The sequence below is a fragment of the Dipodomys ordii genome, unplaced genomic scaffold (genome assembly GCF_000151885.1).
Source record: "Dipodomys ordii isolate 6190 unplaced genomic scaffold, Dord_2.0 Scaffold141, whole genome shotgun sequence".
Lineage (NCBI taxonomy): Eukaryota > Metazoa > Chordata > Mammalia > Rodentia > Heteromyidae > Dipodomys > Dipodomys ordii.
In genome coordinates, this window is record NW_012267357.1 from 1,779,601 (window position 1) to 1,797,069 (window position 17,469).

General features: G+C 49.3%; 2 protein-coding genes across 2 annotated transcripts in view; one reads left to right on the forward strand and one right to left on the reverse strand.

Moving 5' to 3' along the window:
* Tuba3e (tubulin, alpha 3e) overlaps window positions 1-11,440 on the reverse strand; it is a 14,864-nt gene extending 3,424 nt beyond the window's left edge. Inside the window, exons 1-4 of the mRNA XM_013031524.1 lie at window positions 11,420-11,440; window positions 2,051-2,273; window positions 902-1,050; window positions 1-641 (exon numbers count right to left, since the gene is read on the reverse strand). Coding sequence (XP_012886978.1) covers window positions 1-641; window positions 902-1,050; window positions 2,051-2,273; window positions 11,420-11,440 — 1,034 coding nt within the window. The remainder of the gene's footprint in view (window positions 642-901; window positions 1,051-2,050; window positions 2,274-11,419) is intronic.
* Window positions 11,441-12,629: 1,189 nt separating this feature from the next.
* On the forward strand, window positions 12,630-15,327 carry Slc7a4 (solute carrier family 7, member 4). The gene is made up of 4 exons (XM_013031511.1): window positions 12,630-13,611; window positions 14,047-14,687; window positions 14,930-15,038; window positions 15,152-15,327. Exons 1-4 carry the CDS (start codon window positions 12,630-12,632, stop codon window positions 15,325-15,327), a joined length of 1,908 nt encoding a protein of 635 aa, XP_012886965.1.
* Window positions 15,328-17,469: the final 2,142 nt, after the last annotated feature.

Genomic DNA, 17,469 nt, shown 5'->3' on the forward strand with positions numbered 1-17,469 from the left:
CGCTTGGTCTTGATGGTGGCAATGGCCGCGTTGACGTCTTTGGGGACCACATCCCCCCGGTACAACATACAGCAGGCCATGTACTTGCCATGCCGAGGGTCACACTTGACCATCTGATTGGCCGGCTCAAAGCAGGCGTTGGTGATCTCAGCTACCGACAGCTGCTCGTGGTAGGCCTTCTCGGCCGAGATGACCGGAGCATAGGTGGCCAGGGGGAAGTGGATGCGGGGGTACGGCACCAGGTTGGTCTGGAACTCTGTCAAGTCCACGTTCAGGGCCCCATCAAACCTCAGGGAGGCTGTGATGGAGGACACGATCTGCCCAATCAGACGATTGAGGTTGGTGTAAGTGGGACGCTCAATGTCCAGGTTGCGCCGACAAATGTCGTAGATGGCTTCGTTATCCACCATGAAGGCACAGTCAGAATGTTCCAGGGTCGTGTGGGTAGTCAGGATGGAGTTGTAGGGCTCCACCACAGCTGTGGAAACCTGGGGGGCTGGGTAGATGGCAAACTCCAGCTTGGACTTCTTGCCATAGTCCACCGAGAGCCGCTCCATGAGCAGAGATGCAAACCCAGAGCCGGTGCCGCCCCCAAAGCTGTGGAAGATGAGGAAGCCCTGCAGGCCTGTGCACAGATCCGCCTGTGAGGAGAACCACAGCACACATGACAGGAGCCAGCACCTGCACAACCAGCCAGGCTCCCTCCCCCCTTCCCTCCGCACCGGACATCAGGAATGGCACACTGAGGACCCACACACTGGACACCAAGACCTGTGCAGACTCAGCTGGACTTCTGATTCCAGACTCTGAGACTGGCCATAACGACCCATCCACCACCCAAGGCGTGGGGCCTCTCCACCAGGACCACATCCACACGCAGCCTTCTGCGTGCTGTTCTTACCAGCTTGCGGATCCGGTCCAAGACCAGGTCGACGATCTCCTTGCCAATGGTATAATGGCCTCTGGCATAGTTATTGGCAGCATCTTCCTTCCCAGTGATCAGTTGCTCTGGGTGGAAGAGTTGCCTGTATGTGCCCGTGCGCACCTCATCTGCAAAGAGACAGTGTGTGCGAGACTCAGGCCCCCTCTGCTCACCAGCATGGACACCTGCCTGGCGATCGTTCAAGTCAGCACAACACAGCACAGCACATGCTGTTCCTCCTAGGTCAACAGTGACTCCCTAGAATTTTCTTGTTTTAGTTTTCATTTCTCTTTCTCCATTTGGTTGGTTGGTTGAGATGAGATCTGGCTACATAGCCCAGGTAGGCTGGAATTCCACAGGGAGCTCAGGTAGGACTAGGCCTCATAATCCTCCTACCCAAGACCCCCAAGTGCTGGAAATACAGGTGTGCATCACCACACCTAGCACACTAAAGCAATGTGTGCCTCTAGGAAGCCAATGACAGCTCAGTACAAATGCCAAATGGAAATAAGCTCTCACTTGCTCCCATGGGTCACTGGACAGAAACTCACTTCTTTTGACCTGCAACCACCTCAAAGGGAAGATCTCACAACTCTTCAAACACCGGGCAGATACCAGGTCAGTGTGACTGGCAGCACTCTATGCGGCCTGGCTCTCACAGGCTGTAATAGGAGACATTCTGTCACCTCCTGGGGGACACTGGAAGGTGCTTGCCATCTCTTCCAAGCTGGAGGAACCACATGGATATTCTTTGTTGTCTTTTCCTAGCTAAGAGCTAGCCAAGAGCCCTGCAGCATCACTACCGCATGAGGGAGAGAACCAACACCTGTGCACCTACACCCGGGGTCTGCAGAAGCCACCTGACAGCGAGAGACAGCAAGCAGGAGGGACTCTCTCAGCCCATTATCTTCCTGCTGGCAAAGCAGCTTCCTTAGAGCCCAGGGTTTCCTCACTTAGGAGCCTGTGTCCCACAGGCAGCAACCTTTCAGCTTCTCTCCCAACAGTGCTTGGAGCCTACAGCCACTTGTTCCCTCCTTTCTACAGAAGGATTCCAGGAGCCTGCAGGGGGCTGAATGGAGGTGCTCCCGCCCTCCCAGGAAGGCCGCCCTCCAGGGCTAGAGCACCTACCGACCACAGTGGGCTCTAGGTCCACAAACACTGCTCTGGGCACATGCTTGCCAGCCCCGGTCTCACTGAAGAACGTGTTGAATGAGTCATCCCCGCCACCAATTGTTTTGTCACTTGGCATCTGGCCATCAGGTTGAATTCCATGCTCAAGGCAGTACAGTTCCCAGCAGGCATTGCCAATCTGGACCCCTGCCTGCCCCACGTGGATAGAGATGCACTCGCGCTGGAAACCAGAACACAAACATGAAAACCATGTATCTTCATAGCAACGGAAATGGCACAAAATGTTAATGAGATTTTGTCATAATTGAGTATTGAGAATGTATTTGGGTTCATAAAGAGCTCCTAAGACACAACATCCTTTGAACTCCTAATGGTTATTTTAAATCAGAATGCAGGCCTATCCAACATGGATACTTGAGCTATGAACAGAAATAATCATATAAATTCACCTTCTGAGCAATTAACAAAATATGTTTGAAATAAAATAAGCAATTCTGTACTCAAAGATTAGATTGTCCTACCTGAAGTAATGGCTTAGAAAATCAGACATGATTTATGAAATAACTTTTTTTATATAGAGAGCTGATTATCCAACTCAGAGCCTTGCACTTGCCAGGCAAGTGTTCTCCAACTAAGCTAAACCCCCAACCCAGTAATAACAGGTTTTTAGAGAATCGCCAACAGGTGAACAGTTTGCTTATCCTTCAGAGAAGGGAACAGAGTACCCCGATGGCTTATACTTACAATTTTAGCTATGATGGAGGTTAAGAGCTGAAGAACAATGTTAGAAGACAGTCCAGGCAGACAAATCCAATTAATTCAACTAAATACTGTGAATCTTTGTGTATGTGTTTATGTGTGCCTGTGTGGTATTGGGGGAGGGGCAAACCCACAGCCTTGCACGTATATACTAGACAGATGCTCTATCATTAACCCAAACCCTCTCTGCCAGTCCTGGGGTTGAACTCAGGACCAGGGCGCTGTAGCTTAACTTTTATGGTCAACACTAGCACTTACCATTTGAGCCACAGCTCTACTAATTTTTTGGTAGTTAATTGGAGATGAGAGTCTCATGGACTTTCCTGCCCAGGCTGGCTTTAAACTGTGATCCATAGACCTCGGCCTCCTAAGTTACAATTGCAGGCATGAACCTCTAGCTTCAGTCTTTTTTTTTTTTTTTAATGAGGATTTCACTCACAGTCTTATGCATACCAAGCAAGTGCTCTATCACTGAGCTATATCCTTATCCCTTACTTATTTATCTAGTTAGTGCCAGTACTGAGGCTTTGAACTCAGGGCCTCACAATCTTACTTAGCTTCCTCCCACCCCCTCAAAGCTGGTGCTCTACCACTTAAGACACATTTCCACTTTTGGCTTTTTGCTGATTAACTGGAGATAAGTCTCTCTTTGATGTGTCTGTCCATGCTGGCTTCAACCTAAAATCTTCAGGTATCAGACTCCTGAGTAGCTAGGATTATAGACAAGAGTCACCAATACTAAGACTATTTTTTTAATTATTTATTTTTTGTCAGTCGTGGGACTTGAACACGGGGCCTGAGGACTGTCCTTGAACTTTTCCATTCAAAGCTAGCACTCTACCACTTTGAGCCACAGCTCCACTTCCAGTTCTTCTGGTAGTTAAATGGAGATAAGAGTCTCACAGTGGTAGAGCGCTTGCCTTGCATGTCTGAGGCCCTGGGTTCAATTCCTCAGCACCACATAAGCAAAAAGAAAAAAGCTGGAACTGGTGCTGTGGCTCAAGTGGTAGAGCACTAGCCTTGAGCTGAAGAGCTGAGGGACAGCGCCCAGGCCCAGAGTTCAGGCCCCATGACCGGACCCCCAAAAAAAAGTCTCACAGATTTTTCTGACCCAATTAGCTTCAAAATACAGTCCTCTGATCACAGCCTCCTGAATAGCTAGGATTACAGGTATGAGCCACCAGCACCCAGCTCAGATTAATTTTGTTTTGTTTTGTTTTTGGTTGGTTGTGGGGCTTGAATTCTAGGCCTGGGCGCTGTCCCTCAGCTCTTCAGCTCAAGGTAAGCGCTTTACCATTGAGCAACAGCACCACTTCCAGCTTTTTCTGCTTATGTGGTGCTGAGGAATCAAACCCAGGGCCTCATGCATGCAAGGCAAGCGCTTTACCATTGAGCCACCTTCCCAGCCCCTTAATTTTTATGTTGAGACAAAGGCTTGTTTAGTTAACACAGGTTGGCTTTGAATTGAAATTTTCCCCTGCTTCAGCTACTTGAGAATAGCTGGATTAGAGAGAGCTATACACCACAATGCATGGCTATGAAATTTTGAAGTCATATTTAAGCTTTCCAAGTTGAGAAGACCATGCCTTACCAATAAAGAATGCATGAATAACTCTTTTAAAAGTACTTATCATCTTTTTTGAGTGGTGTTATGAGGAAGTTAATGCCTGCTAGCTGAGCACAAACACTCTACTATTAAACTCCCTTTTTTTTTTTTTCTGCCAGTCGTGGGGCCTGAATTCTGGACCTGGCCACTGACCCTCAGCTCTTCAGCTCAAGGCTAGCACTCTACCACTTGAGCCACAGCGCCACTTCCGGCTTTTTCCATTTATGTGGTGCTGAGAAATCGAACCCAGGGCCTCATTCATGCAAGGCAAGCGCTCTACCACTGAGCCACCTTCCCAGCCCCTAAACTCCTTTTTTTTTTTTTTTGGTCAGTAACAGGGATTGAATTCAGAAGTCTCAAATCATCACGCAGCTTGCTTGCTCATGGTTGGTGCTCAATGGTAGAACCATTTGTGCCAAACCTTTAGCCTAGCTTTTTTGTTGATTAAGTGGAGATGGAATCTTGTAGACTTTTCTACCTGGGCTGGCTTTGTGCCTCAATCCACAGTAGCTAAGATAACAGAGAAATTATCTGTGCCCTGTTCTACTTTTTAAATTTTTATTTTTAGGGCTGGGAAGGTGGCTTAATGGTAGAGTGCCTGCCTCACATGCACGAGGCCCTGGGTTTGATTCCTCAGCACCACATACACAGAATAAGCTGGAAGTGGGCACTGTGGCTCAAGTGGTAGAGTCTTCACCTTGAGCTGAAGAGCTGAGGGACAGCATCCAGGCCCAGAGTTCAGGCCCCATGACCGACCAAAAAAATTATTTTTAATTGTTATTATACTGATGTACAGAGGGGGTACAGTTACATAAGTCAGATAATGAATACATTTCTTTTTAGACAATATCACCCCTTCCCTTGCTTTCTCCCAGTTTTTCCCTCCCATCCCCATAGCTCCTTCCCCCTCATTGTTAAAGATAAACCTTTGCTTAAAATAGCAGCTCCTAAAAATGGTAAAATACACAAATCTAATCTAATCTCAAAGGTTTTTTTTTTTTAGCCTAGTGGGTAAAAGTACTTTCCCTTTATGTTTAGAATAATTGACTTGCAAAAAAAAAAAAAAGTTAAGTGACTTGTTTCCATACTTACCCCCTCCAAAAGCCTTGAAACCAGCTGTGTGTGTGTGTGTGTGTGTGTGTGTGTGTGTGTGTGTGTGCGCGCGCGTGCGTGCGTTCTGGGGCTGAGGCTTGAATTCAGGGCCTCATGCTCTTACTAGGCTTTTTTGCTCAAAGCTGGTACCCTACAATTTGAGTCATGTCTCCAGTTCCAAAACCAACTTTTATAGAGATAGAAAATGCCCATGGTATAACCCCTGTTTTTACTGTATTTCATGTTGGTATAATTTGGGGAGGGGAAGGAAAAAAAATTGTTTAAAAAGGGATACAGGTGGACCCATTGCAACAATGCAATGTACAAGATGCTATGTCCAAAACCAGACTTTACAACTTTGGGCAGGTGGGGGTGAGGGGTAGTGGTGGAGATGGGAGAGCAGGAATGGTAAGGGAAAAACACAGGAGGAGGCAACAATGCTTGATAAGAAATGTACTCATTACCTTGCTCATGTAATTGTAACCCCTCTGTACCGTATTTTCACAATAAAAAACTTAATAATAAAAAAGAAAAAAAGAAAATGCCAACATAAGTCTGAGTTATTGCAGTTATATATTTTGTATAGTTGTAGGCTACCAAATCATATAAACATTAGTTTGGAGAGAAAATTGAGATTAAAATGACTGGCCATCCACTTCAGTTCATTGGGAACAACTGAAATGATCTGGACTATGTAAATTATTGGAGAAGGGTCTTTATGGCCTCTCTCAATATAAGACTATGTTTTGTGTACACTTATTTTAAATGTGCACACACAAGGACAGAGATATTAACTGCATTTAATTGATGTGTGAATAATTCATATTTAGTCCAATTACCTAGTAGTCACCTATAAGCTGGGGATATAAAAATGAATAACTTGTTAAGTGCTGATGCCTATAATTCTAACTACTCAGAAGGTTGAGATCTGAGGATCTCAGCTCAAAGCCAGCCAGGGCAGGAAAGTTTATAAAACACTTATCTCAATTAACCACCAAAAAGCTCCAGCTTTTTTCCACTCAGCCTTGAGGGGAAAACTAAGGGACAGTGCCCAGGCCTGAGGACCTACAGTGCCCAGGCCTCCAGGACCAGCATGCACACATGCATATGCACGTGCACACACACACACACACACACACACACACACATACAAAGTTAAAAGCAGAAGCAATCAATCTTGGTGATTCACACCTTTAATCTCAGGGATAGGGATCCCGGTTCAAGGCTAGCTTAGGCAGAAAGTTATCAAAAGTCCATATGGGAGGTGGGGGTGAGGTGGGAGAACAGGTTCCTGGGGCTCATGTCTATTATCCTAGCTCCTCAGGAGGCTGAGAACTGAAGATCATGATTTGAAGACAACCTGGGCAGCAAAGTCCTTGATACTTTTTTTTTTTTGGTTGGTCATGGGGCTTGAACTCTCTGGGCCTGGGCACTGTCCCTGAGCTCTTCAGCTCAAGGTGAGTGCTCTATCACTGGAGCCACAGCACCACTTTTGGTTTTCTGATGGTTAATTGGATGGAGATAAGAGTCTCACTGGGAAGGTGACTTAGTGGTAGAGTGCTTGCCTAGCATGCATGAAACCCTGGGTTTGATTCATCAGTACCACATAAACAGAAAAAGCCAGAAGTGGTGCTGACTCAAGTGGTAGAGTGCTAGCCTTGAGCAAAAGAAGTTCAGGGACAGTGCCCTGGACCTAGGTTCAAGCCCCAGGACTGAAGGAAAAAAAAAAGTCTCATGGACTTTTCTTGCCTGGGCTGGCTTTGAAGCATGATCCTCCGATCTCAGCCTTTTGAGTAGCTAGGATTACAGGCATGAGACACCAGCACCTGGCCCTGTAGACTCTTATCTCCAATTAACCACCAAAAAGCAGAACTGGAGCTGTGGCTCAAGTGGTACGGTGCCAACCTTCAGAGGAAAAGCTAAGAGAACAGAGCTCAGACCCTGAGTCCAAGTCCTAGCACACGCGCACACATGCGCGCACACACACACACCATGCGCATGTGCGTGCACACACAAGAGGAAAACCTAGTCATGTTTTCCATGTGCCGTTTCTTATCGGTCTTCTGTCAAAATCTGATTTTAAAATAGACGATTAAAAACCCGCCTATTTTTGTAAATGCTTATTTTCGTACATCACTTTGTATTGCTTTGGAAACGAAAGCTAGAAAGAGATGCTGGTTGCGGCCAGCATGGCAGGGAGGAAGCTGAGGGCAGCGGGCATCGCTGTGGGTGCCTAGTGCCGCCGCAAACTCACGCAGCACAGCCACCCGGAAGTGTCCTGCACAGCCTCGCCCGCTCCCTGTGCCCACTCCGGGTTCCACACAGCCCTGCGGCCCTCTCCAGCCCGCCCCAGTCCCACCAGCGCACAGCTTACCATGGCTTCCTCCTGGCAGCACACGGCGTTCTCACCTCCTCTCTGTCCGAGGCCACGTGCCCAACCGCCTGGCGCGTCCGCGACACACCGCGTCCTGATTGGCTCGTGGCCTGCGCGACTACTACTGGTTCTCACAGCTTTAGGGCTGACCGTGGGTTTAAACCTCAATCTTGATTGGCCACTGGCCTTGACTTCCGAAATGTTCCTTCTGATTGGTTGTCACTTGAGGCCCAAGTGGTGACCTTTGATCTTTTGGGTCCTGTGTTGGCACGGAGAGGTGGCGGGGAGTCTTCCAAGTTGGTGCCTACTTAGACACTGTACAAGAAGTAGCCAAGGGGGCCAAGAAGAAGGTCTGGTTGGGAGGGAGGTGGCCGATTATTGTTACTTATGCCACCTGAGCCCCACCCGTAGAAAAGTCACATCAGGAAACCTAACTACCGGAGAGGTGGAGGTCATGAGTATCGTGGTTCGAGACCTGCCTAGGCAAAAAGTTCATGAAACGAGCCCGGCACAGAGTGCTCATGCCCATAATCCTAGCTCCTCTGGAGGCTGAGGATCTGAGGCTTTGGATTCAAAGCCAGCCTGAGCATAGGAGTCCAAGAGACTTATCTTCAATGGAACAACAGAAGACCCACTCACACCTGTTATCCTAGCTCCTCCGGAGGCTGAGATCTGCGGATTGCGGCTCAAAGCCAGCCTGACAGAAAAGTCTGAGCCTTACCACTTCTGGGCATCAACCCAGAACATCACAAGCCATGATACTGTAAAGCCTCTAGACCAGCACAAAAAAGTCAGAAGTGGAGGTTGTGGCTCACGTGGTAGAACACCAAGCTTGAGCAGAAAGTTAGACCAGAAAGCAAGGTTTTGAGTTCAAGCCCCAGTACCATCATGTACACAAGCACACGCGTTCACAAGCACACGCCACGCGTACACACATACACACCCCACAATTAGTGATTCCAAGGGACTGGAGGAGGGCAGGATGAACAGGTGGGGCACAGAGAGCTCTTTTTTTTTTTGGTCGATCATGGGGCTTGAACTCTGGGCCTGGGCACTGTCCCTGAGCACTTCATCTCAAGGCAAGCGCTCTACCACTTGAGCCACAGCGCCACTTCCAGTTTTCTAGTGGTTAATTGGAGATAAGAGTCTCACGGACTTTTCCTGCCTGGGCTGACTTTGAACCGCGATTCTCAGATCTCAACCTCCTGAGTAGCTAGGTGCGAGCCACCAGCACCCAGCCACAGAAAACTCTTTAAGGCAGGAAACTGTGTGATAATCTAATCCTCTATACCTGACCTTATACACTTGTCAGAACACATAGAACTTTGGTGCAACATGAAGTTCAAACCTAATATAAAGTAGGGACTTTGGATGATAATAATGAATCAGCGTAAATTCATCAGTTGTAACAAATGTGCTGCTCTGATGCTAGATACCAAGAGTGGAAGACATTGTGTATCTGGGGCTTCAAGTCTATGGGAACTCTCTGTACTTTCTGCTCAATATTGCAGTGAATTCACCTTCACTGATAAACTCTATTTTTAAAAAATCATCTGCCATAATGTAAAGGTTTATTTCTTGATTTTGAAGTTTATTTCATTTATTTCTATGTCCACTCATATGTCAACACCACAGTCTTGTTAGAGCTTTGTAGTCAGTGTAGATATCAAGAAGCAGGAATCTCTAATTTTGTTATTTTTCTTGCCATTTTCTTTTCTTTTCTTTCTTTTTTTTTTTTTTTGGTCCAATCCTGGGAATTGAACTCTGGGCCTGGCTGCTGTCCCTGAGCTTTTCTATTCAATAGCACTCTACCACTTGAACCACAGCTCCACTTCCAATTTTCTGGTGTTTAATGGGAGATAAGGGTCTCATAGACTTTCCTGTCTGAACTGGCTTCATGCTGCAATCCTCAGATCTCAGCCTCCTAAGTAGCTAGGACTATAGTTGTGAGCTACTAACACCCAGCTTCCTTGCCTTTTAATATGAATTTTGAAATCAGCTTGATAATTTCTTTAAAATACACAGGATTTGGGGCTGGGAAGGTGGCTCAGTGGTAGAGTGCTTGCCTTGCATGCCTGAGGCCCTGGGCTCGATTCCTCAGCACCACATAAGCAAAAAGAAAAAAGCCGGAAGTGGCACTGTGGCTCAAGTGGTAGAGCGCTAGCCTTGAGCTGAAGAGCTGAGGGACAGCGCCCAGGCCCAGAGTTCAGGCCCCATGACCGTACCCAAAAAATAAAATAAAATACACAGGATTTGTTGTTAGTTGTTTGTTTTGTGCCAGTAGCGGAGCTTGAACTCATGGTCTAGATGTTTTCTCTTAGCTCTATTCTCAGACTGAAGAGTAGCTAGGATTATAGACATAAGCCATTAGCTCCCAGCCAGAATTATTTTCTTATTTTTATTTCAGGATAGTTCATTAGTAGTGTACAGAAACACAATTGATTTTTATACACTGATTTTTTTGTTGTTGTAGTTGGTCGTGGGGCTTGAACTCTGGGCATGGGTGCTGTCCCTCAGCTCTTCAGCTCAAGGCTAGTGCTCTACAACTTGAGCAGCACTACTTCTGATTTTCTGGTGGTTTACTGGAGATAAGTGTCTCACGGACTTTCCTGCCCAGGCTGGCTTTGAACCATGATCCTCAGATCTCAGCCTCCTGAGTAGCTAGGATTACATGTATGAGGCACCGGCACTCAGCTGTACACTGATCTTATATATGACAACTTTGCAGAATTTGTTACTTCTAATGTTACTATATTATATATATATGATGTCATCTGTAATTAGAGCTAGTTTTACTTTTTTTCCTATCAGATTTATTTCTTTTGGTTTGGTTTCTTGGCAATACTGGCTCTTAAACACATGTCCTTATACTTGCTAGGCAAACTTTCTACTACCTGAGCTAAGCCTCCAATCCAGTTTTGTGGGTTTTTCTCTGTGTGTGTGTGTGTGTGCGCGCGTGCACGCACGTGCGCTCCTGCATGTGTACGAGCATAAGAGAGACAATACTGCGGCTTGAATTCAGGTTGGGTAGTGTCTCAGCTTTTTTTGCTAGCACTCTATTATTGAAGCCACAGCTCTGCTTCTGGCTTTTTATTTTTTTCTTGCTGTTTAATTGGAGACAAGAATCTCACAAACTTTTCTGCCTGGGCTGGTTTTGAACTGAGATCCTCAGACCTCAGCCTCCTGAGTGGCTAGGACTACAGGTGTGAGCCAATGGCACCCAGCTGCTTTTTAGTTTCTTTATTCCTTAGAATGGCATAGTTCAACGATTTTCAAGTTAAATCAACTTAGCATTCCTGGGTTCACGATTTGCAGACAGGCATGAGTACTCTGAACTCCAAAGAGCAGGGAATTGCTGTTGGGGTTCTCCAGGACTTGCCAGGTGGTCCTAGACTAAGAGGGGCTGTGTTGACATTTGAGGGGCTTTGAGGGAACACACACACACACACACACACGCACGACTGCAAGCTGTTTCGGGAGGTCAGCTGCGGGTTTCTTTATAAGACATTATCTGTAGCTGGAGGAGGCTCAGCACAGCCTGCCCAAGTTCTGCCATTTCACAGCATTCTCATAAAAGGCTACACTTTCTTGCCAACGTGTGAGGGTGGCTTCCTGCCAGCCCATTGTAGCTGAGGAGTCAGGGCACGGCCAGACCTAGGTCCTCATCGCACTGTGCAAGAAAGTATTTTTCAGACCCTGCACATCGCTGGACGTGGACCTCAGCGTGGCGGGATTGATGTGAGCAAATCACTCATCTGCTTGAGTGGGATGACAGAGACACCGTAGGACCCAAGCGAGCTCTTGATCTGCACCAGGTAAGTTATGCGTAGAGGAGGTTATTTAGCTGTGTGATGGCGGAGGGGGGGCGCAGGCTGGGCCCCCTCTCCCCCCAGGAGATGCGGCGGGGGGGGGGCAGGGGGAGGGACGGGACGCTGTGCGGTGATCCAGCGCCTTGGAGGCGGGGGCGGGCCCTGCGCACAGGCGGCGTTCGTTCTCTGGCTGGTGGGGGCGGGCACTGCGCGCAGAGCTGGCGGTGGCTGCGGTGGCTGGCGACAGCAGGTGGGTCGCGGCAGGGTTAGGCTGAAGCTCAATAGCAAGCAAAGACTGTGGTGTCTGGGGACGAGGGCAGTGCTTCTGGCTACTAGGTAGCTCCCGGCGGCAGCTTGTAGGGGTTTGGGCAAGTGCACGGTGGGTCTCACCTCCAGATCCGGGGCCCCTGCTTGCGGGCCTGGTGAGCTGATATTCCAGCCTGGCAGCAGGGGGTGGGGTTGGAGGTGATCGTTCTTTGAGGCCAAGTGGTGGCTTGGGCCACGCCCCGACTACCGGAGCCGCTCCCGTTCCGGGTACTGGAGGCCCAGCTCCTCCGAAGCCTCCCATTTCCTCTGGCGCTTAGATCCCTGATCCATCATGGATCTGTTCCCAATCTCTCTCACTTGCTGGGACCACCTCTTCATTTTCAGTGTCAGATTAGCCGGCGCCTAGGTCAGGCTCTGCCCTGCCCCCTCCACTGCCCAGGAGGCTGACAGGATCTCCAGCTTCCTTATGACTTCCCATGTCTGTGGTCTCATCCTAGTCTTTAAGTAGACCCTCAAGTGCAGGTGTCCTGCATCCGTTCCCTCCCCACCCCAACCCGGTGGAGTCAAGAGAATGAGCCGAGAGTGGGCAATCCAAGAGAGACACAAGGCTAGCCAGGACCTGACTGGACAACCTGTCATTTCCCTCTGACCCTCCTAGGTCCCAGCACCATGGCCCGGGGACTGTTCAGCACTGCCAGCCTGGCTCGATTCTGCCAGAAGCTGAATCGATTGAAGCCACTGGAGGACTCCAGCATGGAGACATCTCTGCGGCGCTGCCTTTCCACACTGGACCTGACCCTTCTGGGCGTGGGGGGCATGGTAGGCTCCGGTCTCTATGTGCTCACAGGCACTGTAGCCAAGGACATAGCTGGACCTGCTGTGCTCTTGTCTTTTGCCATAGCTGCTGTGGCATCCCTGCTGGCTGCCCTATGCTATGCAGAATTTGGAGCACGTGTGCCCCGCACAGGCTCCGCGTACCTGTTCACCTATGTATCCATGGGTGAAGTGTGGGCCTTCCTCATCGGCTGGAATGTGCTTCTGGAATACCTCATTGGAGGGGCTGCTGTGGCCCGTGCCTGGAGCGGCTATTTGGATGCCATCTTTAGCCACAGCATTCGCAACTTCACTGAATCTCATGTGGGTGTCTGGCAGGTGCCCTTTCTGGCCCAATACCCAGATTTTCTGGCTGCTGGCATCTTACTTGTGGCTTCTGCCTTTGTCTCCTGTGGAGCCCGAGTCTCTTCCTGGCTCAATCACACCTTCTCAGCCATCAGCCTAATTGTCATCCTCTTCATCATCATCTTGGGTTTTGCCCTGGCCTGTCCCCATAATTGGAGCCCTAAGGAAGGTGGCTTTGCACCTTTTGGCTTTTCTGGCATCATGGCAGGCACAGCTACCTGTTTCTATGCCTTTGTGGGTTTTGATGTCATTGCTGCCTCCAGTGAGGAGGCCCAGAACCCACGGCGGGCTGTACCTATGGCTATTGCCATCTCTCTTGGCCTGGCAGCTAGTGCCTATATCCTTGTCTCCACTGTGCTAACACTCATGGTGCCCTGGCACAGCCTGGACCCTGACTCTGCCCTTGCTGATGCCTTCTATAGGCGGGGATACAGCTGGGCTGGCTTCATCGTGGCAGCTGGTTCCATCTGTGGTAAGTGACTCATATGGATAGGGTGGGTGGGAACAGGGCAGTGGGAGCCTGACCCTGAGCTTCTTGGAGAACATACCTCCATTCAGGTCTCAATTTTATCAGCTGTATAATGGGCCCAGGAAAACACTAATTATTAGATCTTTTCCATCCAGGCTGGATAAAGTGCTGTTGTCCACAAATTGTCTGTAATGTTAATTCTAGGCATGCACTTACAAATCCTTTGGGGGCAGTGGCATTCAGCCATCTCTGAACTGGAATGCTATTCCTGGGGGAGGGGGTGACAATCCAGCAACCCCCAAACATTTATACTCACTTTTTGAGAACCTAAACTCATGTCCCTATATCCAAAGAGCCCCCTTATGCCCCTGCCCCTCCAACAGTGGCCCTTGATGAGCTCCTCTGCCATACTGAATGCCCTCTTTCCCTCTGCTGCAGCCATGAATACCGTCCTACTCAGCAACCTTTTCTCGCTGCCACGAATTGTCTATGCCATGGCCGCCGATGGGCTCTTCTTCCAGATATTTGCCCGTGTACATCCCCGGACACAGGTGCCTGTGATGGGGATACTGGTGTTTGGGGTCCTCATGGCTCTCCTCGCACTGCTGTTAGACCTGGAGGCATTGGTCCAGTTCCTGTCCATTGGTACTCTACTGGCCTATACTTTCGTGGCCACCAGCATCATTGTACTACGCTTCCAGAAGGTTTCTCCACCCAGCTCCCCAGGCCTGGCCAGCCCCAGCCCCACAGCTAAGAAGTACGACTCATTTGCTGACCACATACAGCTAGTAGGTTCTGTGCAGACTTCCATCGCTGAGCCTGGGCAGCTGCGACCATCCCTAAGGCCCTACTTGGGCTTCCTGGAGGAATGTAGCCCTGGACCTGCAGTGGCTTGGGCACTTGGCATCCTGGTGGCCTCTGCCATTACCCTAGGCTGTGTGCTGGTCTTTGGGGACTCAGCTCTGCACCTCCCACGGTGGGCCTACATCCTGCTGCTTGTGATCAGTGGTATTGTGTTCCTGCTTAGCCTCCTCATCCTGGGGGCTTACCAGCAACAGCAACAGCAAGACACTTTCCAGGTATTTCCTCCATCTAGCACACACTCACTTGACCCAACTAGCTCTTTGGCTCTACCAGTTCTGTCATCCCACAGAAAGTAAAGGGATTATGGGGCTGAGGAGGTTAATCTATCCTCTCTTACCCCCATAGTAAGGATCCACAGGTCTCTAGACTCTCCAGAGACAGGGGTAGAATGTGTGTGAAATCAGGCGCTGGGCCAACAGATCCTGCAGCCCAGCTTTCTTTACTCTTATGCCTTCAGATACCCTTGGTGCCCTTGACTCCAGCCCTGAGCATCCTCCTCAATATCTGCCTCATGCTCAAGCTAAGCTACCTAACCTGGCTGCGTTTTGCCATCTGGCTGCTGATTGGTGAGTGGGGCCAAGCTGAGGCACACTCCCCCAAGTACTGCAGTGGTGTGGGAGGAGGGGGGACAAGACAGGGCTGGGATCTGGCTCTCAGGCTCATTCCATATCCTCTACAGGACTCGCTGTATATTTTGGCTACGGTATCCGGCACAGCAAGGAGAACCAACGGGAACCACCCGAGCTGGCCACTGCACACTATGTGGTATTCCCCAATGGTGGCCTGGAAGAGACTGTGGAGACAGTGCAGCCTGCTAGCCAGGAGCCAGCCCAGGAGCCTGGCTGTGCAGAGTAGCTTGGCCTGTCTGCGAGACTATTGAAATTTCCCTGCATTCCTCACTTCCTTGAGAGACAAGAAGAGTTGGGGCTGCACGTGTCATGGACAACTTGGGTTTGCAGGCCTGCTCAGGATGGGGGTTGAGTGTTCTCAGGACCACCTGACTTAGGTGCCAAGCTGCTGTCTTGTGAGTGTGTGTGTGTGTGTGTGTGTGTGTGTGTGTGTGTGCACGTGCACACAGGTACTGGGGCTTGAACTCAGCCTCTGGGCACTCTACCACTTGAGCACATCTTTGCTTCTGGCTTTCAAGTGATTAATTGGAGATAAAAGTCTCATGGACTTTCCTGACTGAGCTGGCTTTGAACCAGGATTCTCAGACCTCAGCCTCCTGAGTAGCTAGGATTACAGGTGTGAGTCACCAGTGCCTAGAAAGCTGCTGGTCTTTTAGAGATAGGCCTTGGCTAGTGCTGGTGTGGTGGTCTCTTTGTCCAGTGCCTTCCTGTTTATTAGCAATTCTGGCTACCTGGACAGGTGAGGGAAGACTAGGCAGGAAAAAGCCCCAGGGACCCATAATAATAACTATTCTACTGGCCATATGGCCAGCCATGATGTACTGTGGCATTCTTTAGGCACTGAGTTCTTATTTGTCCCTCTCTGCCCTCAAACCAAGCAGTAGTTACTGATTCACAGCAAAGATAATGAGGCTCTGAAAATTATCACTGGACAGTTACACAGCTAGATTTGGGACCAAAATCATTCTCATGCTGGATTCTCTGCCCAGTTCAGCAGGGAGTTGCTCATCCCTAGATGAGGAAGGAGCCATAACAAGGGTGTGGTGAGCTTCCCATGTCTAGGGGTAGATTTAAGGAGTAATGGCTGGCCCTGAAGGTCAGTCAGAAAAAGCAGTGAGATTCAAGGGACCTTTTGATTTTTTTTAGGGCTCCCAGAGGTCAGAGCATGGGCTCTAGGGTCACTTAGGGCACACCTGGACACAGGCACATTTCCACAAGACCCTTCTCCTCCAGGTGCATACCTTCGTGGCCCAAATGGCTACTCCAAGGTAATGAAGTGACAATTATTTGCAAGCTCAGACCCAGCCACAGCTTGCTTTTGCTAACTCTCTCTTTATCCACCTTGCCAGGGCTTTCAGATAAAGCCTTTGGGTCTCTGCTGCTACTTAGTGCCCAAGGCAGAAGTGCCCACGAAGATCTGGGCTCCACTGGGGCACAGATGAAAGCTGCACATGAATGTGCATGTGTGGCAGTGCTTGGGGTATCCCTGCTACCTTTCAGCCTGAGTACAAAGGAGTTTCCAGGAACACCATAGCCCATGTTATATACATAATGCCACTGGGGTCCCTATGGGTGAGCTATGTCCACTATAGCCACCTCCTCCTTCCCTTCCCTCCCTGGAAAGACAGGAAGCTGTTGGCTTTGTCAAGCTTTACTTCAGTAGTGACATCAGCTTTCTCTAGATCCTGGGAACAACCAGGTACATGTGGCCTGCCTCCAATCTCCAGCCCTTGGGATCCATACCCTCCCACTTTAGTACTCTAGAGCCCTCCTCTTCCATAAAAACCATTTGAGCAACCCTGAGCGGGCTGGGAAGGTGGCTCAGTGGTAGAGTGCTTGCCTAGCATGCATGAAGCTCTGGGTTTGATTCCTCAGTACACAGAAAAAGCCAGAAGCAGCACTGTGGCTCAAGTGGTAGAGTGCTATCTTTGAGCAAAAGAAGCTCAGGGACAGTGCCCAGGCCCTGAGTTCAAGCCCCAAGACTGGCAAAAAACAAACAAAAAATACTGCTCTGGATACTGAGAGGTAGCAGAGGTGCTGAAGCTTTGGGTGCCAGGTGATTCCAGATGTTAATGCAGCTTCGGCTCCAGCACAATTCTGATGAGAAAACAGTAATTTACTGAGATGGGAGTGTTTTCAAAACCCTGCGCCCCCCCCTTGGGACCAAGAGAGGGTTGGCCTCCTGTAACCCTATCCTTTCCTCCTGATCATGGCCCTGGGATATGAAAACAATTCCCATCAGGCAGAATTTGGGCTCCTGTTGAAGAGTTGCAGAGCCAGAACTTGGCCAGACTTTATTAGGGCATTTCTTGCAGCCTCTGTACTCTACCTGGGGTCAGAGTTATAGCCTTTTGCATGTGGGGGCCTC

Coding starts and splice junctions, on each gene's coding strand:
- Slc7a4 (XM_013031511.1), top strand. CDS start 12,630: ATGGCCCGGGGACTGTTCAGCACTGCCAGCCTGGCTCGATTCTGCCAG. Junction 13,612..14,046: donor GGCAGCTGGTTCCATCTGTG/GTAAGTGACTCA, acceptor CCTCTGCTGCAG/CCATGAATACCGTCCTACTC. Junction 15,039..15,151: donor TGCCATCTGGCTGCTGATTG/GTGAGTGGGGCC, acceptor TATCCTCTACAG/GACTCGCTGTATATTTTGGC.